The sequence below is a fragment of the Mustela lutreola genome, chromosome 13, assembly GCF_030435805.1.
Source record: "Mustela lutreola isolate mMusLut2 chromosome 13, mMusLut2.pri, whole genome shotgun sequence".
Taxonomy (NCBI): domain Eukaryota; kingdom Metazoa; phylum Chordata; class Mammalia; order Carnivora; family Mustelidae; genus Mustela; species Mustela lutreola.
In genome coordinates, this window is record NC_081302.1 from 69,153,064 (window position 1) to 69,179,598 (window position 26,535).

The window sequence follows — 26,535 nt, forward strand, 5'->3', positions numbered from 1 at the left end:
CCTTGCTCAGCAGGGAGCCTGCTTCTCCCTCTGCCTCTGCCTGCCATTCTGTCTGCCTGTGCTCGCTCTCTTCCCTCTCTCTCTCTGATAAATAAATAAAATCTTTAAAAAAAAATAAAATAAAAAGTATATATGAACGAAAGTAATTCTGCTTCTCCAATATAGTAATTTTTACTCTCAGGAAGTATTCAGAATTGGTGAGCTTTGCAGGGATAAATCTATTATAGTATAAAATAGGTAGAAGAATGGAAGAACTTGAACAGAATTAGGACGACATTACTAATTGAACTTGAGACTTCTGTTAATTTCACATTCTGTTGAACTTTATGTGGAAGTAAGAGGAAATCCTCATGGGAGGCACAATCACATCGCAAGGATTTATAGTCAGATGGACCAAAGTTCAAAACCAAGTGCTTCACTCTTCCAGTGGCTGGTCTTATGACCTTGAACAAATTTCTTAACTCCTTTGAGTCTCCTTTAGGGGGATTTTATGAAGATAAAGAGATAACAAGGAACTACTAGCTTCCCACCTTTTTATTCCCTTTTATTTGTAATAAAAATTAAATTATTCCTAAAAATAAAACTGTTTCACAACAAATTATGTTGTAAAAATCATCTTGCATCTTTTTTGACATTGCTTTTAAAATTTTACTGTTCACTCATGCATGGATTTGACATCTCCTCACAAAATGTAGAACTGGAGACTATTTTTGAAAAATGCTATGACAAATTTCATGTAAAGATTTCAAGTCCATTTTCTTACTATCAAATAAATAAATTTACCAAATAAATAAAAAGGCCTCACTACACACTTTGCATTACTCTTTTATTAAGACACCTCAAAAAAGCCTAAGTTGTTGGATTGCTAATAAGATTTTTGCCAGTTAAGTGTTGTTTGTTACAGCTAGCAAAGTATTATTTCTAAGTGTCTAATTCAGCTGTAAATTCCATTTTATGTAGTATCATATATGTAGAACTTCCAGAGTTTTTTTATTTTTAATTATTATAGAACTATGTAAAAATATTGTAGCTGGCCTTAAGGATCTATATGGATCTATTGAAGTCTAAGTATTTGTCAGGTCAAGGTCTTTTAATGAGAAAACATGATTTATAGTGATGTCCAGCCACATTTGGTGCAAAAACTGGGAATTGACCCAATATAAATACCCGCTATAATTTTATTATGGTGTCACTTATAAGCTTTTGTCTGGTTTGTTTTGTGTTTTTTTGTCACAAGTTATGCCAATGACCTTACATGGTTCTTTCTGCTCTGTCAGGCCTGGAGCTTAATGATCATATGGATGAGAGGCCAGTGGGATAAAAGGGTGGGTGAGATGAAAGAGTGAGTGAATGAGTGACACTTCTCCACAGACTAGAGGACAGACCCAACATGACAAGGTCCAAGCCATTCTTCAACTCATTCATTACACGGAGGATTCACATGGGCCTTAGTCTAAATGCCACTAACTGGGGGAAGTGCAGTGTTTCCCCAGCTGTGCTTACACCCAGGACGTGTGTGTGTGTGTGTGTGTGGTGGTGGTGGTGGTGGTATATAACTAAAAGAGACTTTCTGTTTTTTAAAAAACAAAACCACCAAAACCGTCCTACTGAGATCAGCCACCTTCAGTTTGCAGTTAGTCACCACTAGATGGCAAGCTTGCACCCTTGGCAGGAAAAATTCTCAGAAGCATCCTGAGTTTTCTCCTAAGGAGCTGGGAGGGTCTTTTAAAATGTATACACAGGTGCCACCTCCTTAGGAAAGTTAAAGTATTTACTGGCAAAAATATAACTTGCATCACTAGTTTTTACTAGATTCTAGAAATAAACGGTAATTCTCTTTTATATAAAAGTTTATGTTCAAAAACTTTTTCCTTCTACACTCCCCAATACTCTCTGGGAGAAAACAGTTTCTCAGAGAATCTGCCTGTCTTGGTCAGAAATTTTCTTTTAGAAACTTTCTGTCCAGGTGTTTGTACCTGCTCCTGACTGCCCATCAAAATGGCATGCCTAACACAGAACCCTCGTTTTCACTAAATGGATTGTACGTGGCAATAATATATCGTGTTCTCTCCCAGTGATGACCGTGCATGACCTAGGGATGATGTGCTCCAGCTCCTCTTGGTTTCCAGATCAAGCCAGCCCTAAGCCCATGAGATGGCAGATTTCGTTCAGCCCATGACCCTTAATCTCCAAATAAATCCATTTTGTGGCGAAGTAGCTAACTACACTGGTACACAAGGCAAGTGCCACAGATAGACTGCATCTAGAAGTCATAGGCAGAAGCACAGTTGAGTTGATCTATAGTCGGTCCACTTCTGATCGTATGGTCTTACGATCTTGAGCCAGCAGAGTGTTGATTAATGGTTGGGGGACCCAGAAGCAGGGAGCCAAGGCCCCTCAGGATTCTGCCACTGGCCCAACCCCAGTCAGCACTAGTGATGTGAAATGAAGATGTATTATAGCAAATGACATACTGGGAACCAAAAGTATCTTTGGCTCTGTGATGTCCAAAATCAGTAACATGAAATTTGACAAGAGAGACATATAAATCCCAATGGACTAAGTGGTTTTGGTGTAGTTGTTTTAATGATCATTGTAGAAAAGCAGTAATGGAAAACTTGGCCAGACCATGTCAAAGGCTATTAGCTGAGCATAAGTTCAGGGTGAGCCTTAGTGGGATATAACTGCTAAAGAGGTACCCCTTGATTCCTTTCCCTGGAAGAGTGCTGCCATCAAGAGGGTCCTCTGCCTTGCTCACGCCAGTTACCACTATGTGGAGGAATGTGAGCACGTCATGTCAGAGGCCTGGAGTTTAGCCCGCAGAAGGGAAGGAGAAAATGGAGCATGGAGGCTCTGGTCAAATATATGAAACACTCCCAGATGGGAAATGGGAAACCTTTTCTGTGCTGTATTGAACTCCAACTAAAGAGAAGACATTCATGGTTGAGAGATTCGAGGTTGATGTAAGAAAAAACTTTCAAACAGTTATACCTGTTTGCAAATTAAATGGCCTTTATTATACATAGCTGTGGTCATTGAAAATGTCTAAGCAGAAACTGAATCATTATTTTTTATAGGTGTTTAGGAAAAAACTCCTCCCTGAATTTGGATAAAAGTTACGGGAAAATAGAAGAAAAACACCACTTTCTCAAGACATTATTTAGTATAGTAATATGCCAGATACTTTACTGGCACCTTTGCTGAGGGACCCTCTTCCAAAGACCTGTGATTGCACATGGGAGAATCAGGAAAGTGTAGTGTGTTGTCTTGTTTGGCCTGGGTATGTCTGCCCAATACTCATCCCTTTTGTCATTAAGGACTGAAATAATATCACTCATCTCATTTAAGATGACATGGTCTTATTGGACTAGCAAAGATTAATAAATAATAGCATATAGTGTTGGAAAAGTTATTAGGATACCAGTCATCTTCTATGTGTTGGTGCAAGAGTAACTTTGCAGAAACTTTCTGGAAGGTACTTTGGTAATAAATAAGGAAATCTTAAATACTATGAGTATCCTATGGCCAAGTAATTTTACTTCTGGAAATGTCACAAAGAAAAAATCAAATCTGTATACATATATAGGGATGTTCATCTCAGTAGTTTTTAGCATGAAAAAATATACATACATATATATGAAAACTTATGTCAGGGTACTAATTAGTTAAATAATGGCATGATGAGGGGGGAGGGGGACATACTGGTTAAAATCTTGGACTTGGACTTACATGAGCTTAAGTTCTGGCACTGCCACTTAGTAGCTGTGCAACGTTGGACAACAGTGCAACATCTCTGAGACTCCATTTGCTCATCTACAGAATATCAGTAAGGTGATTTAATAGGTTGTTGTGAAGATCCACTAGGATAATGAGCATGAACTCCTCAATAGGAAGCCTGACATATCCCGTATGCTCAGTAAATAGCAGCCATAGTCGTTGGGATTATTATGACGCTGCATCCATACAGTAGAATATCCAGTAGCCACTGAAAATCGTGATGCAGATACACATGTCCTCACTCATGATATATTGTCCCATGGAAAAAGAAAAGCAGGAGAGAGAGATAAAGCAAGGGCTAGAAGTTCATACCCCAAAATGTTAGCGATGGTTATTTCTAGGTCTCAAGAATATAGGTGGGCTTAATTCCCTTCCCTCTATAATTATCTGTCTTTTCTAATTTTTCTACAGTGACATGTTGGATATTACTTGTGTGACAAAAATATGAGTTTTAAAAATGACAATGACATTGAGTTCCCATAGTTTTCGCCAAAGGCTAGTATGTGCAATGGTTCGCAGATTCCGGAATGTGCCTGTTGCGTGGGTCTCATTGCAGCTGCGTAGACCTCCTCTTTAGATAGTTTCATGACTATTTTAAAGTGAGGATGAGAATCGGGTTTCCTGGAGTTCCCACTCATCCTCCATCTTCCCAGATCTCTCTAGAGTAATATTTTGAAAGCTATTTTATTTCTCGCTCTGATGTTGTTACTCCTCTTCTGACTTGGGCTATACAATGTTGACTCTTCTTATTTCATTTAACCTTTGATTTCACAAAGATTTTACACCTGGGTACAAAGTGGGTTTGTTTTTTTAGGAATTTTTTTTTTTCAGGAGATTTCATTTTAAAGTATGTGGACCCTAACGTGCACTTTGTAAAATAATTTTCTGCATTAATGTCGTTTTGCTTCACTTCTTAAAGAGTAAAGATTTAAATTTAATTCATTTTCCTTAGAAAGGAGTATAAAGACCATATACCATGGCCGGAGGAAGATCAATGTCTTTTTAAAGGGATACCATAGTTGAGAAAAAGTGAATTGACTTTTTTTCATGGCTTTGTCAATTTCATGCCACTTTTGTTCAGTTCTGTTCAATTTGGTGAAATTATTTTTTAGTACCTATTGAGCTCCTCTGTGAAAAATATTTCCGTGGATATTAATGATTCATTAGCCAGCATTTCAACAGGGTTATCCTTGAATTCACAGCAACGTTGAGAATTATGTTTGTTCCAACACATCTGTTATATTAGTCAGCTTTTAGTTCTCTATTATGGGAATCTCAGAAACCATTTGCTTGGGTTCAGGTTATCTGTGAATTTTCATATTATTTTATGGCCACCAGCTGCATTTTATGACTATATATTAAATCTTTTATTTTTTCAAATAACTTTTCCAAATGGTCTCAGTTTCTAATCCAGAGGAAATCAGGCTTATGCCCAGACATCTACTGTTCAGCAAGTTACAGCTACTGCAAAACCCCAAATAAACGAAAAAGAAACAAAAAGAAAACTCTTCCTCAAAAAGGAAAAACCCTGCGTAAAATGCCAGTGTGCGAAAAACTTAATACCTGACCTTCCCCTCTATCTGTTCTTGGTGGGACATGCCTTCAGCTTTTAATTGGAACCTTTTTCATAATTGTTGCCATTTAACACATTTAGTCTGTCAAATCACGGGATGTCTTTATAGCCATATAATAAACCCTGGAGAACAACTTCTCTGACTGTAGCCATCTGCAATGATCACAAGAGTAGCTTACAAAATACTGACAATCTTTATGGTAATAGGATACATATGGCAGGCCACAATTACGTGTAGCTGCATTCAATTAGTGTTGTACAATTACACAGTTTTATTGCTTAGTTAAAACAGTGAAAGCACTACATACTGGTAATTTGCACTAATCCCCGTCTCTTTAATAGCCCCTCAGTGTTTAAAATGTGGGGGAACATCTATAGTATTTAAAGGGCTTGGGATGAACATTAAATTATATCTCATGTTGTGAATACTCATTGATTGACAATCAGTGGACTCCCACTTCACTTGTGGGTCCTGTTTTATGGAGGCTTTAAAATACAGTTATAGCAAAAAGCACTTTTTTTTTTTTTTAACACTAGAACCCCACTTGCCAGATCGGGTTGCCCAAGCCTGTGCTTGCAGCCTGTTAAATGTCCCTCCTAGAAGATGGTCAGGACAGGGGGACAGCCAGAGGAAGAGAGTCAGAATTGATTCAGGGGCAGTATAAGCCAAGGACTCCATATTTTAAATGTGAACTTGTTAGAGGCTTTTCCCATTCCTAACTTTTAATTAAAAACTTAGTTCAAAGTAAATTTATAGCTGCCATTTGGGAAAATACTTTCTGGAGATGGTTTTGTGAGTGAGTGAGTGAGTGTGTGTGTGTGTACATGCGCACATGTGTGTTTGAAACAGATGTATGTAGCAATCTGTGATTTTACCAGAATTTTAATTACATTTTTCAGTGGCCTTCCTCGTGCCCTTCTGTAAGTGGCTTGGTAAGAGATAAGGCTGAGCCCAGCTCGGGTTGCCTCAAGGGCTAACAGGGAAGCCCAGTTGTGAGGCGGGCTCATTATACTGCTTGGGCAAGGTGCGCTCCCATTGGTGGCGAGGATACTCTGGAGTATGTTCTTCTGTATCCTTCTCCCAAAGTGTTGACAGAGAAAAACCCAGAGCAACCTTGTTTCCTGCCCTGCCTGACTGTAAGTAAGTTAAACAATTCCAATCGAGAGTCCTGGACATTCATTCACCTGCAAAAACATTTTGCTGAAGCATTGCTAACATAGTGGTGTCTAGAAGTGTTTTCAGTTACGTGGATCAGGCCTTTGTCTCTCATTCTTCTTGTCTGTCGTAAGCATCATGTTAACCTCTTTATGTCCATGGAAATTCTGTGTGCTTTTTCAAAGCAGAGGAGGGGGACATGGTGGAAGTGATGGAGATAAAAAGAGCATTAAGATGATGGATTCTGTGTGTTTTATTTAAATGTTGTTGGTTTATTTGAGAGAATTATTACTTTTATGTAATCCTAATTTTTATTATCTTAGTTAATTTTTTTTTGGTGCTTTTTTTCCCCTTAGGAATAGAAACTTTGAACTTTATTGCTCAGTATATTAAATGTAACTGGCATATGGCTGTCTGTGAGGTAGAATTCCTAGTCAAATGTAGATGCTCAAAAATAAAACCTTTGCTAAAGGACAATTACATGGTCATTTTAAGAACCAAAACGGGACTTACGACTCCATCTGCCAACATGGCTTTTCACCCAACTTTTGCACTAAGTTAGGTGATCATAGATACTATGTTTAGAGGAAAACCACAGAATTCCTGCATAAATGGAGTTGTGTAAATTGAAATCTACACCACCTCCAAAAATAGGCACCATGGATGTTTGGACCTGTCAGAACATCAAAACCGGAGATGATTTTACATTTTAGGAAGTAACAAATGGAATTAAAGTAACCAAATGGAATTAAGGATGTAAACAATTCTGCTCTGTCTGGGGAAATAAGCTAGATGATCTTCTAGATGTTTCCATCTTGGGTTTCTGTTCATGAAAAACATTTGCTTGTCACCTGGATGACCAGAATGGCTGAGGTGCTAAGATTATGATTTAGGGATTTCTTTTGCCCATGAACGCATAGCCTAGGAATGACATACATTGTGCTTTGCAGCTCCAACACCTCAGTTGCTAGGGCTGATGGGCTGGAGAGCTGCTTTCTTAAAGGAGGGAGGACCCTGTCCATCCCAGATGACTGCTGGGCAAAGCCACACCTACGAGGGACACACGGCCATTTTTGCCCTAACAGCCTACGTGCAGGTGACCCCGTCAGCCTCCGGACACCTGCCCGAGGGCTCAGACTAGATGGTAGTCAAGCCCTTAAGGAGAAGACTCCATGCACTGAGTGTGGAGAAAATGGAAAAGGATATTTTCTGCCCAGAAAAGACCCGGTCTCTCCAGAAGGGAAGCTCGAACTCCCTGCCTCTGCCAAAACAGTTAGATGCAAATGATCGATGCTGATGCTGCGGCTTCACCAGCCAAACATCTGCACTTGAAGCTGCAGGGACAGGAGAAGTTAATCTACTTTCTCCAAAGAAAGGGAGACGTGGTGTGTGAGCGGTCGTGGGGCTCCTGATGTGTGGAGCTGCATCTTGTTGTGTGAGAGGCTCCGACTGCTGTGTCACATACACGCGATCACAAGGAGGCAACAGAAGAACATGCAGGCTTCTGGCTGGATGAATTATTTTGATGTACACGGAAAACTTCACCGTGTCCTCCAGGCATCTCCTGCGCCTTTCCTGGGAAATCTAGCTTTTAACTGTGGTTTTCTTTCTCCTATTGATTCCAGTGGAGGGCCCTGAATTAGAATTCTGAATGCCCTTTGATCTTTTCTTTGAAATAGTAGAAGTGGATACTCTTTGGAGCAGACCCATTTGGTTTGATCATGGGCTGGAATTAAAGCGGTATAAATACTTGCCTATGGTCCCAAGCATCCTTTTCTTGATTTGTTGGGTGAAAGACTAGAGGCTTTTACTGCCTTAATAAGGAAACCTGGACCGATTGCTGACTCTGCACCTGATAAATCTTTCCAAATTGCCACAGGTGAAATGAAATGTTAATATTCCTTTCAATTATTAATAAAAAAATGTAAATAGATTTTGTTGGAAATGTGGACCACTGAAAATGAAGTATTTTAATATACGTGTAGGGTTTTTTTTGTTCAATTACTAAAGAACTGTATTTTTAAAGCTTCTTACATATTAAAATGGAGAGGTAGTTCTTTTCATAAACTGGAGGTACTGCACTGGAGACTTTCTGTATTTCATCGTATTACACAAATCAATTTTAATTGTAGAAAACATTAAGTACAGATAAGCAAAGAAAAAAGTCTCCCATAATCCTAACACCGAGAGACAGACACACTACACTGTGTTCTTTCAGACATTTTTCTTGGCACATATTTTTTTTTCTTTAGTACCCATGTCATGCAAACCAGTCTGAAATCTGCCCTTATTTCCCCCAAATAATTTATTTCAATAGACATAAATTCATATCACCACATTAAGGGTCATGTAGAGTCCCACTGAATCAACGTACCATCATCTATTATTAAATTTCCATTTGCTGGCTGTTCACCATGTATCCAGTTCTGCAGTAATCTAAAAAAAGATATTCTTGTATGTATCTCGTTGCATAATTGCCTGTTTTTTTTTTTTTTTCACTTTATGATAAATTTAAACCACAATGCCCATCTTCCCTTCAAGAAAGATCTTCTGAGCTCTTGGTTGTAAGGCGATTTCACTCTTTACTTTTACTTTAGGTATACGAACACCAAGACGGCAGCAAATCGCTGAAGCTGGGTGACTTTGGACTGGCCACCATTGTAGACGGCCCCCTGTACACAGTCTGTGGCACCCCAACATACGTGGCTCCAGAAATCATCGCAGAAACTGGGTAAATGCTTTCCGCGGTTTATTGGAGTGCTGTGCTTGCCAAAGAACTAGTCTGCTTCGAGAATAGGAGAAAACAGCTCTGTCCCATCCAGACAGAATTAGCTATCAGATTTCTTTCAACTCCTTTTTTTTTTTTTTTTTTTTTAACTTTAAAGTGAGAGCCATTTTCTCTGTTTCTCCAATCAAGTTGCCAATTACCGCAATCTTGTTCAAGGCTTCCATGTGGCCTTTGTTAAAGGTAGAACAGCAGTTATTAACCCCAGAGTAAAAAAATGTTCGGACGAACAGAGAAACATACAGCGATGGTAATTAACTTGCTTTTGGATAAAAGAAACAGACACTGCTGTGTGCGGTGATTACAGTCTCCTGTGGTTATTTCTCTCTGCTATCCTTATTCTCCTGCCCCACTCTCCTTTTGGCTCTCTTGGCGGTCCATTGATTATCCATGCAGTACAAACACCCTTAGGCATCAGAGGGCCACTGGGAATTTTCTGGTGTCTATGTGCAGCGGCATCAGATGAATGAAAATCTTTAGACTGGGGGGAGAAGGCAGGTGGCCCAACACTTACTAAGGACCTACTACTCTCTGCCAGGCGTAAGCTCCTTTGCTTGATTCTGAACTCTTTCAGTAGACAGTATGATTCCCATTTTGCACATGAATAATCTTGCTGCTGTGGTTGGGTATCCTGGAAGCTCATGACTGGATAGTGGCTGAGTCAGAATTTGAACTCAGGGCTATGTGAATAAAGGGCTCTTTCCATAGAGAGCCCTATATCTTGCCAGGGATCATAGGCCAAGTTCTGAAGCACTAGCCTCACACAGAAGGACTGGGGAAGGGTGGTACACCAAGGGGAAATGGCCTTACTTTTTCCCCTCAATGAGTGGCACCAACCCACACCTGAGGGTCTAGGTTGTATCCTCCCCTGTGACCCGTGGAAGATAGTTTTACTGCTTGACCTTTGACCAGAAAGGCAGAGGAACAGAACAGATGAGAAGGGAATGCCAATTGGGAGATCCCTAAGGTGGGACTGGGGGTAAATGAGTACTTTTTTTCGTCAAATTTGAGTGAGTTGGGAGCCAACATTTGTAAACTTGCCGACCTCCCTCGGGGCATGCTGCGCCGGGCTAGCCAGCTACATTTCCTAGTTTTCCACCCTGAGTACGATTGAGTCGATTGAGTCGGGCTCTTGGAAACCCTGCTTGGAACCCTGCTCTACCACTCACTCACTGTGTGATCTCGAGCAAGACTACCCCTCTGACCTTGGTTTTCTCCTCTATAAAACAGGCAACAGTACTTATCCCGTCTAATGTAGAGTGATAGAAAAACAACATAAGATAATGTACGTCAGTGCTTTACGAACTGGAAAATATCCTAGATGTAATTATGTTTTTTAACATTGGGACTTAGATTGTTTCAAGGGTCCATCCCCATCTTAATACTGATACGACCGTAATAAACATTTTCGATGAAACCTCTCTCACTTACTGATACTTGGAAATGATCCTAGACATGTTTTACTTTGATTTTTATTCATATGTCTTAGACAGTCTCTCTTTCTCTGTCTCTCTCTCTCTTTTAATTATTTTTTCCTTGAATTTTGTTTAGCTGGTGGGTTTTCATTTAGTATTTGTTGTTGGGTTTTAAATTTTGTTGAGTTTGGTTTTTGATTTAGAATAGTAGAGTCATCTATTTTGCCAGTGCCCCATAATTTGTCCCGGCTTGACTTGTGCTAACTCTAACGTCACTTACTTTTGCAGATATGGCCTCAAGGTGGACATCTGGGCAGCTGGTGTAATCACTTACATCCTGCTGTGTGGTTTCCCTCCGTTCCGTGGGTATGGGCAGTCATCTTTTATTCAGCACCAACAAAGCATTTCTGTACTCTCTGAGTGATCCATTCTGCCTTCTTGCACAAAAGAGCCTGAAGCAGGAAGTGGATGGAAGAACTTGACTTCCAGTGCCCGTTATTTTTTCTGTGTTGTACACACTCATTTACATGCCTTCCATAAATCTCCCTCATAGAATTGAAAAACTCATTCTTTCCTAATTGTCCAAAACAGTTCCATATTGACATTTTGAATAGCTTAAAAACACACATTTTACACACTTACGGGGAAAGGAAGGGCTCGAATGCAGAAGAGTGGAGAGACATGCCCTGGGTTAACATTTTAGTGCTGTGTTTTTCCTTGTTGTGGTTCATGTAAACAGAAGCGGTGATGACCAGGAGGTGCTTTTCGATCAGATTTTGATGGGGCAAGTGGACTTTCCCTCTCCATACTGGGATAACGTTTCTGATTCGGCGAAGGTAGGTTTCCAGTGCCTTTCCTTTTCCCGAGACCCTGTGTGTCTTAATGCAGTTTTACCTAATGATGTTGTAGATAAAATTTCTGTCCATTTTTGTTTAATTACTGGGTTTGCCAGGAGTCCACGGTCATCAGTCATCTGTTTGTCGCCATCCCAACTTACCAAGCATCTCTGTTTTCTGGCTTCATCGCTTCCTGTTGTCACTCCACTTACACTGTGTCTTGCTACACCAGCCAACCTTAAATTTTGATGTAGCTTGTGGCTTTACCTCTTTTGGGTCTCAACTCAATCTCACCCTCTCAGGGAAGCTATCCCAGACCACTCTATTTTCAGATGCATTTTTAATCTACCTAGTTTGCCTAGTGTTCCTCATCTGCTCTGTTTTTCTCTGGTAGCCCTTACACCCATGTGTCCTTCTGGTATACCATCTACCTACCTTTCTCTATCTGTTTATTTTCTGGACAGGTAGATATAGGTAGGTGTATACATCTTACTTATGTCATTTATTTTCTAGTTTTCCCTCACTAGAACACAAATTTCATCAAGACAAGGATTTTTGTGTATTTTGTTTATTGCTGTATCATCAACCCCGATGTAGTGACCAGTATAACTAGTGCTTAACCAGTATGTATACATGCTTAACATGTATTAAAATGAATGAATAGGAGATCAGCCTCTAAGAAAACTGCAAAAATCTTACATGGAGACATTGGTAAAACTCGAGATAAAAAAGAAAACCTTTTAATTGACTCCTTAATATCTCCAAGCATTGACTTAAATTTTTAACAAATTGATGTTGATAAATAATTGACTTTTGATTATTCAGTGTATAAGCCTTTCCTTTCTCTGTGTCCTGAGTGTGAGTTCAATTTAAAACCTGACTTTTTCTGTGGGGGTAGAGATATTTTTGCCTGTGAGCAGTCTCTTCAGAAAACTTTCTACCTCTCAGTGCCTTCTCTCCATAAACGAGGGCTCCAAGTCATTGACAGATAGGACCATCTCCCACATCCTCATGCCATCCGCAAAGGGCATCACACCAGCTCATTGCTTTAATAAGTCCTGGCCCATGTTGGAAAGTGAATGAATGCCTTCTTGCACAGAGGAGCCTGAAGCAGGAAAAGAACATAATGAGAACTTTATGGTAGAATCTCTACATCAGTGAAAATAAATCATCCTCATCACAGAATGGTAGTCAGACCCCATGACTGTAAGGACCTGGATAACACATATCTAACCATTTTGTTACACGGGAGCTTCTCTTCCAAAGTGGACAAGTGTGTGACAGACTCATCATTAAAACTCAAGCTGTGCTTTCCTGGTCCAAATCATTTTGAACTCATGAGGAAGTCTCATTAATTTCCAAACCATTAAATAATTTGCCCCTTAATAGTTCCATTTTATTGGTATTGATTGATGTGGAAATTTTTGAAGCAATGTTAACAGATTTCTGTATTAAGCTAACTTAGAAATCTCCGTTAAAGTACGAAATTCGAGACAAAGGAATATTAATCCTTTAACTTGTTTAATTTATTTCTTCTCTACTAAATGCACTTCAGTGAAATTTATTCTAATCTTTCTTTTTTTTTCTCACCATATGTTTGTAATTCTAAGTATTGACCTTTTCTTTAACTTCTAAGGGTGTTAGATTCCTGTGGGTAAGCTGAGTTGATATATTTAAAACGTAGAGCTTTTCTAAACTGAAAGAGAACTTCGGCGTAGGAAAATGCTCAGAGTTTTGCCATAAAAATGAGACAAATGGAATGAAATGTTCCCTTCCACAGGAGCTCATCACCATGATGCTGTTGGTCGATGTCGATCAGCGATTTTCAGCTGTGCAGGTCTTGGAGCACCCCTGGGTCAACGTAAGTGACTTCTTCCTTTCCTCGTGCACACTTCTAACGTTCCTTTCTAAAACCACCTATTTCCTAATGATATCGCCTCCGTTGTAAAGTGCTGTGTTCATATTTATTCCTCCCCCGCAAACATGCTGGAACAGTGACGGCATCTCAGACTTGCTCCTCTGAGTCCGTGCTGACGGATGCTCTCACGGTCCCTTGCACATAGCCTTTTGATGCAGAGGGGCTGCTTTCCGACTGGGGAGGCGCACGCACATGGACAGCCCCCCTGCCTCCAAGCTACATTCCGAATACAGCAACAGCAGCAGATTTTCTGAGTCAGTCCTGCTTTTGCATGATGCCTACCAAAAATACCGTTGACCCAAGGGTCCCCCCCATGAGGCTTGGATTACTCCATTGCAGCACTACTCAGTCTGGAATGCACTCACGAGTCACCTGGGGGTCTTGTTAAAATGCAGATTTGTTAAAATGCAGATTCTGATGTCGTAGATGTGAGGCTCTGAATTTCTAAAAGCTCCCCGATGCTGCTGCTGCTATTTGAGTGGTAGAGTCTAACAATATGAAATTCTTTATGAAAGAATTCCCCAGAGCACAGTCATTGTTGTCCCTCTGTCTCTCCAAAACGGACTGATCAGGGTTTGATCAGGGTTTGAATCATAATAAATATGCAAAGAGCGCTTCACTGACAAAGTCTGCCCAGGACTCTTCTAAGCCCCTCACATATGTTAATATCGTATTCTTCCCAACAACTGGATAATCTAGGTCCTACTGTAACCCTCACGGACAGCCTTAAGTTAATGGTTCTTACCTCCAGAGTAGAAGACAGACAAAGTTGCACTTATAGAGAGATGGACATGAGCACAAACAGGGACAAGTATAACATGCTTAGCTCACAGATAGAGATTTTGCCAGCCTTCCTACAGCTTCAAGTGATCTGGCTGTGAGTTGAAGGCAACAAAACATTCCACTTCTCTAAATTATCACCATAGTGATTACTTAAGTAGGTTTTTTTTTTCCCCCAAATCACTAATTTTAAGGATAAGGTATGATTGAAAGCACGGTGTTGAGACAGACTACATCCAAGGTGACAAGAGTGTAGGATCTTGTTCATGTTCTGACATGTAATGGCCATCGTCCAAGATTCTTATTTTATTTATTTTTTGTTGTTTTTAAATTATTATTAACATATAATGTATTATTTGCTTCAGGGGTCTTCATTAGTCTTCATTAGTCTTACACAATACACAGCAGTCACCATAGCACATACCCTCCCCAGTGTCCATCATCCAGCCACTCCCTCCCTTCCAGCAACCCTGTTTGTTTCCTGAGATTAAGAGTCTCTTCTGGTTTGTCTCCCTCTCTGGTTTTGTCTTGTTTCCTTTTTTCCTCTTTCTCTATGATCCTCTGCCTTTTTTCTTAAATTCCACATTTCAGTGTGATCATCTGATAATTGCCTTTCACTGATTGGCTTATTTTGCTCAGCATAATACCTTCTACTTCCACCCACATCGTTGCAAATGGCAAGATTTCACTTTTGATGGCTGTGTAATATTCCATTGTGTGTGTATATATATATATATATATACACACCATATCTTCTTTATCCATTCCTCTTTTGATGGACATCTGGGCTCTTTCCATAGTTTGGCTATTGTGGACATTGCTGCTATAAACATTGGGGGTACAGATGCACCTTCAGATCACTATGTTTGTATCTTTGGGGTAAATACCCAGTAGTGCGATTGCTGGGTTGTAGGACAGCTCTAACCCAGCATTTTATATGTAGAGAAGTAAAAACAGGAGAATATTTATAAATGTTGATTGTGTGTATAGACACACAACTAAGGTTTGTTTTAAATATTTTCATAGAGCAGAGCTTCCCAATTAGTATACAAATATATAAAGCTATCAATTCCCTTTTCCCTTGGGATAGTCAGGCAGGGCAGCTAGAATCTAGAAGTGATCACCTCCAACCTCAGAACCTTTGCATTTACCCCAGGGTGCTAAACAAAAGTTATCCTCATCCATGAAATGGGCAAAGTTAGGAAGCATCTCAGGTAAGCCTAATAAGAAACCTACAGGATAGGCAGAGTGGGTATTACTGTATGCATTTTACAGATGTGGAGACTAAGGCTATGGTAAGTGACTTGCTCGAAGTAGCAAAATTTATGATTGAGCCAAAATTTGCAGCCAGGTCTCTTCACTCCAAGCCTATTTGCTTTCAAGTCCTGTGTACCACATTATACCTACCCATCCTTTGTTATACATGAAAGTACCATGAATATTGGAAAAGAATGCATGTATTCATTGTATCATTATAATGATTGTTCATACAAGTTAGCAACATCTTCAAAGGAACTTACCTAGGTCATGGCACCTTTCCCTTAGATTTACAGAGAGGAAGAGGCACAGGTCAGCTGCTGCCTTTCTTGGTGGAAGCAGTTGATTCTGATTGATCTACATGCTAATTAAAAGCCCATGATCTACAGATTGTCAAATTGCATGATAGCACTAATAACAGTGGGACTATGATCCCACAGAATAAGCCAGAAAATCTGAAGCTGAAACATGGCCTTTGAAGGCTCACAAAGAGCCACGAGAAAAGAGATTTCACAGACTGCAAATAGCCATTTTAGATTTTTAAATACATTTTCTTTTTTTGAAGATTTTTATAAATTTATTTGTGAGAGAGAGATAGAGAGAGAGGGGGTACAAGCAGAGGGAGCAGCAAGAGGAGGGAGAAACAGGTTCCTCGCTGAGCAGGGAGCCCAATTTGGGACTCGACCCCAGGACCCTGGGATCACGACCTGAGCCGAAGACAGACACTTAACCGACTGAGCCACCCAGGTGCCCCTTTAAATACATTTTCTTCAGAAGACCACTGCCTGGCAGGCCCGCCCTCTAGAAGCCCTGATTCAACCAGACAGTCACAGGACAACAGGGGTAGGGGTTGAGAGTTGGGGAAGGCTACCCCAGCCAGCCTCTGCGTGGGGAGAGCAGTGCTATAAAGGATTTCCTAGAGAAGGAGATGCCACAGCCCCAACCTGAAGGAGGCCGGGAAGTAGGTGTCCCGCAGAGGATCTCTGGCAGTATATACATATTTGTTTTAAGATAACTTTGTGGATGTGAGCAAATTTGTCTATATATTCAAGGGGGCCAGAATGCAATTAGAAACAGCCTTACCGGGTGCCTGGATGGCTCAGTGGGTTAAACCTCTGCCTTCGGCTCAGGTCATGATCTCAGAATCCTGGGATCAAGTCCCACATCGGGCTCTCTGCTCAGCAGGGAGCCTGCTTCCTCCTCTTTCTCTCTGCCTGCCTCTCTGTCTACTTGTGATCTCTGTCTGTCAAATAAATAAATAAAATCTTTAAAAAAAAATAAATTAAAAAAAAAAAAAAGAAACAGCCTTACCCTGATTCCAAACCAAATGAGCCTATATCCATATATATCCCAATTCCATGGGATAAAGAAAAAAATTAGGAAGACTTTGAGCTATACCTTTGAAAAACTAGGTTGCTCCTTTTCCTAAAGCAGCATGTACATGTCTCAGCATAACTTTCTGCCTTCTCAGCCTGCTTTGTACACATTTTTACACATGGTCCCACTTTGCTGGTAATTAGGGTCTACCACTCCCTCTAAAACAGGACTTCTGCTGTCATTTTAGTTTTCCCTCTCCGATTCCCTAAAGACATTTCTTTTTTTTTTTTTTCCCCCTACAGATATTTCTTAAAAGTGAGGATAACATTTAAGGAATTATCTAGGAGATTTAAAGCTAAAAAGTACCCTTTATATCATTCTAACAGACCTTAGATTCTGAGGGAGAAAAATATTGATGTTAGCAGAAACTTAAAAAAAAAAAAAAGCTAAAAAAACCTGAAATGTATGAAATGATTGCTTAACTTTTGAAATTGTATTTGTGGTAACTAAATCAGAAAAATGATTATTATCTCAAAACATAAATGAAAAACCATATATAAGCTTTCACAACCAGCATTTAGCATTTATCAAGATCTCCAAGTGCAACAAATGAACAACCAAGCAATCAAAATAAATAGATTAGGCATTTAAACGGAAGTCCATTTAACAAGACATTTTGCATTTGGCTATCAAATTATATCTGATCACCGCAGAGAAGTCTACCTCGGGGGGAAGAGGTAATAATAATTATCTGAGCCCTGAGGAAATCGTCAGAAAGCATTTCCTGTACTCTCATTTGTCCTAATTTTCTCTGTTGCTTATACAGTGACCTTTTCACTTGCTGCCCTTGGAATTGAAAAGGCAGTCTCTTATGAAACAGAGAGTAGACCAATAGAATCAGAAAATCTAGTCAGCCAAAGTCACTTGTTTAAACCTCACTCTAGGCTCATTTTTCCTTTCATCCTGCCTGGGAATCCCACTGTGCACCTTGGTGTTCTGGGCTGCTGCTCTGTTTTTTTTGTGTGTGTGTGGGGGGGAGGGTTTGTTTATTTGTTTGTTTGTTTTAAGATTTTTATTTACTTGAGAGAGAGTGAGAGAGAATGAGAGGGAAGAGAGGGTCAGAGGGAGAAGCAGACTCCCTGCTGAGCAGGGAGCCCGATGCGGAACTCGATCCCGGGACTCCAGGATCATGACCTAAACCGAAGGCAGTCACTTAACCAACTGAGCCACCCAGGCACCCCTCTGCTCTGTTATTGGAAGAGCCATGAGTCCTCAAGGCATCTTGGTGGATTGTTCTAACAAACCAGCTGAACAAAGGGAGCATCAGTGTGCAGCCAGGTGTCTAGGAGTGGAACGTGGGCTTCCGGAAGGAGCAGCAGCTCACCCTCCTGTTGTAACCTTGGAACAGTCATTTCACTCCTTTGAACCCATTTTTGTGTCTGTGAACCGAAGATAATAGAATCAGTCTCTTAGGTTATTATGAGGTTGGAGAAAGGAATATATATTTGAAGGGTCTGAGAGGACAGTCTTTAAGCACTAGTACTGTGATAAATACTAGTACTAGTACTAGTGATAAGTGATAAGTACTAGTACTTGATAAATATTTGGGGAATTTGGGTCTGACAGAGGCAACAACTCTGTCATCTGTTGCCATGTGCTGATGAAATGCAAATTGTGATGGATGTTGGCATAAGAGAAATTTGATTAAGAAGGAGAACCTTCTCATCATAGCCCCCCAAAATCCATTAGTGTACCCTCAGCTCCATGTAGATAATGTGTACATTATCGGCTCTGTTGTCTTCTTTAGTATCACGGCTGCTTCCTTTACTGTGACTACAGAATATCAACAGGGATTGTCCTGGCTTAAGCTGATTTACCTTAGCACTCATCTAGTGGGGAACCACAGATTTTAGGCACATAGAAGACTGAAGTAAGCATTAATACATCTTGATCATTCCAGGGATTGGGGAGAAGGTTGGGTCACTTTCCCTGAAATGATAATTTGTTGATAAAAATCATAGGTTAGTGAGAAGTTTCTAAACATAATTGACATGCCCTCCCCAAATTCTCATTTATAAATAGGATTAAATTATCATCATTGTAATAATCCAGATATATTACTATTATTGCATTTTTGTTTTCAAAGTGTTAACCTACTTTATCCCATGTTATTCTCCCGATATGAGGGTAAAGGTCCATCTCAATGCTGCAATTCTATGGGTTTATGTTTTACCTCCAGTTATTTTCCTAGTTTTATTGATGAGGAAACAGCCTTAGAGAAGTCTCAGGCATAAAGCTCAGTGGAGTTTCTAGCACAAGGTCGATGCCTGGATTTGCCTCTAGAGATTCTGATTTAATTCTGGCCTGGCATCTGAGCAGGCGGCAGAAATTTTAAGAGCTCCCAGGTGATTATTACGGTGAAACCGAGTTTGAGAACCTCTGTCCTACTGGAAAGAATGGGTTTAAGTCAAGTGTAGGTATTTAGCCAATTCAAGACTTCCTATCACCTTCCTGGCCTTTAAATTTTATTTTTCTTCATTTATCTCACCTACCCACTCTTTTTAAGAAGATAGTACTATAAATAAACAAACAAACTACTAAGGCAAGATATTCAAAAAGAATAAAGAGAGGAAGAAGAAGAAAAAAAAATTATAAGAGGCTGGATAATCTACAGACATACTTCATGCTAACTAAAAGCAACTCTCCCCACACAAAATTTATATGCATTCATCTTGGGCTGACAGAATTTGTTAGAAATTAAGAGAGCCCCCAGTGATACTGTAATAATATAAAACCAGCTATTTACAGTCATAAATTAGAAACGATGACATGGAAATCCACGTTCCATTTGGGCATCTTACCCTTTCCCTTCTCCAAGCTAGATCTCGACTTACTTCCCATTTTCTCCTCCAGTGTGGTGTCAGGTATAGACAGAGAGGATGCCCTGGCCCCTCTGAACTGATGCTGAACCGAGTCAGAGGTGCTGGGTGCTGCGCAGCTGGAGATGGTTAGCAAGTCAAGAGGCCAAACCCTGGGATGCGGGATGGAGCCGCCATTCAGGAGTACTCTGATGTACCTGAGATTATCTAAAACTAGATCAGGATAGTCTGGTAGTAAACGTCTCAAGACTGCCGTACTTCTCATAAATTCACAGATATTACTAATAATGGAGTCTGGTAATGAATTGACTGCAAATGAGATCCATGAGTCGAAAACAAAAATCCACGAGGGGAGGAGGGTTTTCTAAAGCGTGACCCCTGGAATGGTTTCCCTGAGGAAAGAGGGGAATTCACTGCACTGAGTGACTTCACATCCAAGCCCCCGCACCCCTCCCCACAGCTGCTCCCCAACATCCGCTGCAGAAATGGAGACCAGGAGGCTAGGTCTCCTACAGACAGCTGTGAGAGTTCATTTTCCATTTTGCAAACTAATTTCGTTCTTGTCAGTTGCAATGCTCTGCCAAGTGGTAGATGGGAATTTCTAAATCAAAAACCACTAACCTCAAACCACAACCAGCCCATGTCAAACTTCAGAAACTACTCCCAGAAACTACATACCAGAACGTATGGTAATAATACTATAACTATTTGTAACATACTGCCAGGTTTGTCACGTTTAGAAAATTCATAGCACATTTTTGGCACACAATCTATTCAGAATAGCAGTGATAAAGATGTATATATAAAAATGTATGTTTTTAATGGCCCTATTTATTTTATTGATGCAAGACAGTAAGTTAGCTAAATCTCCATCATCCGTCTGTATGCTTCAGGTACAGATTAGGTCCCTGCAAAGCCAGTTGTTTATGTCTTTAATCCAATTATGCTCAAAGCCTTCAAAATTGATATAGAAGCTCTGCAGACTTTTAGTTGCTGTGAGGGGTGTGTGTGTGTGTGTGCGTGCACGTACATGTACCCGTGCCCATGCACACACCCCCTCTCTACCTTCTCTGAATCACCTTATTTCATTGGGGGGGGGGGACCCTGAAATGCTTTAAGATTTATGAAGTCAGAGGCATCTCTGACAACTTGCGAGGGTTGTTTCAAGACTTTCATTGCTTCAACATGAACTAATAACCCAAGGGAAGCTGAAACCTTCACTAGAATTTAAAGCTGGAGGTCTGAACCCAATATCTAAAAGAGTTGCTAAGAGTCTTGACAGGAGATCAGGACCAGGACAGAGCTGGGAAATAATAACAAAGTCCATTCCGAAGGTGGTGAGGAAGCAGACTCTTAGCTCAGGAACTGGCAGGGGAAGAAAAGCCAGGTAGAGGAAAGTTCTGGCTGGGATGGTAGCGCTGGTGGGGAAGTGAGGCCGTGGTGGGACCGTGCGGCCGTGGTGGGACCGTGCAGCAGGGGAGGAACCGCCCAGTAAGTCAGGACGGGGCTGTTCCTACGGAATCTCTTGTGTTTATTCTCTCTCTGTTTGCACCGAGCCTGGTCTTCATAGCCTGCGTGGCTCATAGGACCACGCTGTGACCCAGTGCAACTTCATGTCATCCGGGGTCAGCCAGGCCTTCTGGGGCTGCCTGCTCCACGGAGGATTCAAGAGCCGGGCCAGTGTAGGTCACATTGCCACATTTTGGCTTCACGAACACCCAGTCTCTCCTTGACCTCAAAGTCAACTACATTCCTCTGGGCCGCCTGAAGCGCTCAGCCTCCCGTTTACTGACCACCATGCAAACGCTCCCCGGGCTCCACTGAGGCCTGTCCGGATAGTCTCTGGTTTGTTTCAGTCTCTAATGCGATCCTTCTTTCTCCTTACCGTCGCGCCACTTTCGTCATGGGAAAGACGACTCCTCAAATCCTACCATTTAACTCTTACGGAGCCCTTCTGTAACCCATGCTCTGAATGAGTGCTCTGAGTGTGATTTCCGTGTGGGGCTGCGGAAAGGATGCTTTCAGTCTGCTTCAGTCCTGACTCAACTGCTTTCTAGCTGTGTGACTTTGAGCAAATTAACTGAACCTTGCTAGGCCTCAGTGTGCTCATCTTCGAAATGGTCCTAATAATGCATATCATCATAGAGGATCATCTGAGACGGCAGGGGCTTGTCCGTGTGAATCGCTTGCCCGGGACCACACAGCAGTTAACTCCGGTGTCACCTTCCTCTCCCTGGCTTTCTCTTTTATCTTTGTCTCACTCCACCTTCAAACTCGGGCCTCCCCCTTTCCCTCCTTACTTCATGGTGCCTCAGCTAAACCTGCACCTCCCCAGGGCAAACGGCTTCATTTCCCTTCCCTCCCTACCCCTCACTTGGATTAGCCCATCTCTTGTCTTTCAGCTCTTCCTTTCCAGCAGCTTCTGATCCCGAGACAGCAAATATGCTCAAAGTGGTATTGTCCTAAAGAGAAAAACCTTCCTTCAGCCTACTTCCCGATGATGTTTTTCACATTTGTTGATCATCTAAACCTCATACGAATCACTGCCCTAGCTAGCCTAAAAGTCTATTAAGAGATGATTCCACATACAGGTATAATCTTGGGGGTGAGGCCCAATGGGGAACCCCAGTCTCAGGCTGCTCCCTTGTCCTTAGACAGAGCCCCAACCTGTGCCAGATACATGACTCTAATATTTGGAAGACTCAGTAAAGGCCATCATTTCATCCCTCGTCCAATGTTTTGGTGCTTCTAAAATTCTAATTTAGGTTCCAGGGGCCTATTGTTTCGTCCACCATTAAAAAAACATTTTCACCCTTGTGTTTAAAGCTCTGGATCACATAATTCTAATTCTTTGTGAGTTAAGGGTAGTTAGTCCTCTATACTTCCTGCTTACGCCCTGCTTATTAAAAAGCATTGTTTTTCTCCCTAATGGAGACTAAGGCTTCTATTTCTGGATCTTTCTGGTAGTCCTTTGTGGCCAGTCTTTTCCTGTTTTTTTGTTTTTTGGGTGTTTTTTTTCAGCTTTCTCCATCCTTATCCTCCCACATACTCTTAACTACAGCTAAACTGGTTAACTCACTGTTTGGCAAACAGGCCCTGAGGTTTCCCACTCGCATCTGTGCACCAAAACAGCGGTTCTCTTGTCTCTAAGCCTCGGTGGCTCTTCCTCTTTAAGGACCCGGCTGAATCGCCTAGTCCTCCTCAGGTCCGCTCTGTTTGCAACTGAAAATACATCCTCTCTCCTCTGAAATCCTTCCATGTTCGTAGCTCAGCCACAAGGCTCCAAGCCTTAGGACAGCTCTTTCTTAAATTGTTGATCGGCTTTATTATTTGATCTTGTGTGTAAATACGTTGTCTCTCCGTTAGCCCGCAAGGTTCTGGGGGGCAGAGAACCATTTTTCTACCCTCCGCTGCCATCCCTGCATAGCCCGGGACAGAGTAAGTACTTCATATATCTCTTAACGTTCCCTCCCCAAGTATTATCCTACTGTTACCCTAATTGACCTTCACTTTATTTCTGACTCTTAACGCAATACAGATTTTTTAAAAATTTTGAAATCACTCTGCAATTCCTGGAAAGCATCCTTCTTCCAGATTTGATTTCAGATGTGACTTAATAAGCCTAATAATGGTTCCTTCTCTTAGCCATTAACAAATCAGTCCAAGAATATCACAAGTTCAGTATTCACTGTGAGCAGGGCACTGAACCAACGGCTTATGTTAAACATTACAGAAAATGTGGAAGATTACAAAAGAGCAAGAGTTCAGAGTTGATGATATATTGTGTGTGTGTGTGTGTATCCCTAAACTCTCTCTATACATTTATGTATATGTTATATATATATATATATATATATATACAAAATCACGTTACACCTAAAAGAATGTAAAGAGTGCAAATACATATAATGAAAAAACGATTAGGAGTTTACAGAAGAACCATTCTACTGAATTATGCCTTTCTGGGGAAAAATATTTTGGAACAGGTGATTTGGAGAGGCCATAGAGTCCATAAGAGCAAAGCCCATGGGGCACCTGGGTGGCTTAGTGGGTTAAAGCCTCTGCCTTCGGCTCAGGTCATGATCTCAGGGTCCTGGGATCAAGCCCCACATCGGGCTCTCTGCTCAGCAGGGAGCCTGCTTCCTCCTCTCTCTCTGCCTGCCTTTCTGCCTACTTGAGATCTCTCTCTTTCTCTCTCTGTGTCTGTGTCAAATAAATCAGTAAAATCTTTAAAAAAAAAAAAAAGAGCAAAGCCCATGCCTCTTTTTGCTCACCGTCTCTCCCCACCACTTCCTGCAGCGCCTGGTCCACTGTAGACCGCCGTTCACAGTGCCTGAAGGCATGGATAGCCAAATGCTGAGAGAGGGGAAGGCTAGGTTACGTAGCAGAACGAGTGTGTTATGCTAGGGACACAGCCATTTATTTTCCTGGGTGGAGCCAAGAAATAACATGCAAAATGATGGAAGGGAAAAAAGAGAAGGAAAATGATGAATGGCATTGAAGTCTTGCTAGGAATTTTGGTTTTAACAGATAGTAACAAACACTTTATTATCCCTTCATTTATTTATTCTGCAAATATGTCTTAAGCATCTACCATCTGCCAAGCACCGTGTGAAGAGCCGAGGGGTCTGTAGTGAATAGAATGCAGTCTCTGTCTTCGGGTTTGGGCAGCCTTTCCACCATGAGTGGGTGTGGCGGCTCGCACTTACGGCTCTGGTTATTGTTGTCCTCATAGTATTTAGCAGAGGGGAGCAATCTGTCCAGCCTCCATCATAGACGGTGCCGGCGGAGAGCAGAAGCCTTCGTTAAAATGAGCCTCAATGTGAAGTACGTCAAAATAACAGATGATTTGAGGGCAGTAAGGAGGATTGGAAACTTAGGGAGGAACTGTTTGCCTGGAAGGTTGTCTGGGATGATAGAATGGTCGATTGAGGACCGGTGGAACCAGCCCGAGTTTATTTACGGGCGCTTGCATGAGCCCAGGACTGTCAGTTGCCTCGTGTCGGGGCCTGAATGATGGGCTAAGAGGATAAAACTCTTGGTTCAGGGGGAAAAAAAAAGATGTTTACATTGATTTTTTTTCTTTCTTTTGGTTTTTCAGATTTAACTTGCCCTTTGGCATATGTCCCTAGAGAGCCCTGGCTGAAATCAATTTTATTAGAAACCAAACACAGAAATAACAACTTTTATTTAGGGACAGAACTCTGGGAGTCAGAGGACGCAGCAAATTAATTTTAGGGCAGATGTGGAAATGCACGAGACCTCAGAGCCCTACTTCCAACAATGATGTTTAATGAGAAGACAAGACACTGGTTCCTTTATTTCTGAGATCTTAGGAATTCCAAGATCCCTCCTTGGTACTAGAAGATCTTGGCCTCATTTTCCATTTATCTCATTTTTTCCCCCTTTTCTCCTTTTTTTCATTTCTTTCTTTCTTTTTCTTTTCTTTTTTTTTTTTTTCCAGGATGACGGCCTCCCCGAAAATGAACATCAGCTGTCAGTAGCTGGAAAGATAAAGAAGCATTTCAACACAGGCCCCAAGCCGAACAGCACAGCAGCTGGAGTTTCTGTCATAGCAGTAAGCATCTGAAATATCCACCTATGACTTTTTAAAAGCCATCCACCTAAGAGACAGGCATTACTCAGGAGATTCCACCCAGAGACAGCAGAATGGGTCATTTCTTTAGACAGCTCGACCACTGAACGCGCTGGGGGAGGCTTGGGGCTTCTATATATGATGTGTTTTTGCCGAACATTTCCCTAGGAGTCATCTCATTATCCAACACCTCCAGGGTGTCTCGCAGTATATATTAATCTCATGATTTATTTTTTAAAGCTGAAAACCTCCCCCACAGTGGACTCTGTGCCAATGCAAACTTTGGGGCTCGGAGAAAAAGAGTTCCTAGTGTCCTTTTGCCAGAACCTGGAGGGAGAGGGAAGCCAAGAGAGACGACACTGCAGAGAGAGATTGGAACACTATAGATCTTTGTTCATGCAAAAACCCAAATGAAAGCCAAAACATTAGCAGAAGGCTTACACAGTAAGATTTTCAGTGAGACTGAGCTGCTGCGAACACCCAAAGAAAAAAACGGTGTCTTGCTCCTTAGAAATTTCTGTTTTTAAAGTCGAAAGTCTTTTACCATTTACCATTTTATTGATGTGGCTGCACAAGGATTTTTTTTTTCCTGTTCTATACATGCAGACATACACTATATGCAATTTGATAGCAGCTCTAGGCAAAGATTAAATTGGGCAGAGAAATAATGAAACCTCATACTTCCTGGTGTCGTATTCTAGAGTAAATATATTCAAGTCCCAGATTACTTGAGTTTTTAATAATTTCCTCTTTTTTCGGAGTATGTAAATTTGAACAGCATATTCCATGTGAAATCACTTGGGCTGTTTTTCTTTTCTCGACAAAGAGCTTAGACACTGCAGTGTCGAATTTTAAAAAGTATATATGCTACAAAAGAGTATCTTATGCTCAGGAGCAATACTGAATGTTTTACCACTTTTTCGGGTGTTTTATCCCCTTCCTCTTTTTCTTTTTTGGTTGTACAAGAGCTCCAGATAAACGAAAGGTAAATAGGTGACATATTCGATCCAATCCATTCCGGAGCTGGGTTACTATTTGATAGGAGTTTCCAGAATTTGCAGGTGGCACAAATGTATGCATACACTTTCTGGTACTGTTTGCATTCCGTGTTTGGAGTTACGAGTGAGTAACTGGCTCCTGAGCCCACTCACGGTGTCAAGTCAACTGTAGACTTTTGGATGCTCCTCAGTGCTGCTAAGGGTTTAAAATTGAAAGTCGTTCTTCCTTCCCTCTCTCTCTAGTTTGT

The 26,535-nt window shown here is 41.1% G+C and overlaps 1 protein-coding gene across 4 annotated transcripts in view; it reads left to right on the forward strand.

Moving 5' to 3' along the window:
* DCLK1 (doublecortin like kinase 1) overlaps positions 1–26,535 on the forward strand; it is a 347,358-nt gene that overhangs the window by 298,931 nt on the left and 21,892 nt on the right. For all 4 annotated transcript variants that reach the window (XM_059144246.1, XM_059144247.1, XM_059144245.1 and 1 more), the window contains exons 12-16: positions 9,104–9,237; positions 10,995–11,072; positions 11,446–11,542; positions 13,323–13,403; positions 25,158–25,271. In XM_059144246.1, coding sequence (XP_059000229.1) covers positions 9,104–9,237; positions 10,995–11,072; positions 11,446–11,542; positions 13,323–13,403; positions 25,158–25,271 — 504 coding nt within the window. The remainder of the gene's footprint in view (positions 1–9,103; positions 9,238–10,994; positions 11,073–11,445; positions 11,543–13,322; positions 13,404–25,157; positions 25,272–26,535) is intronic.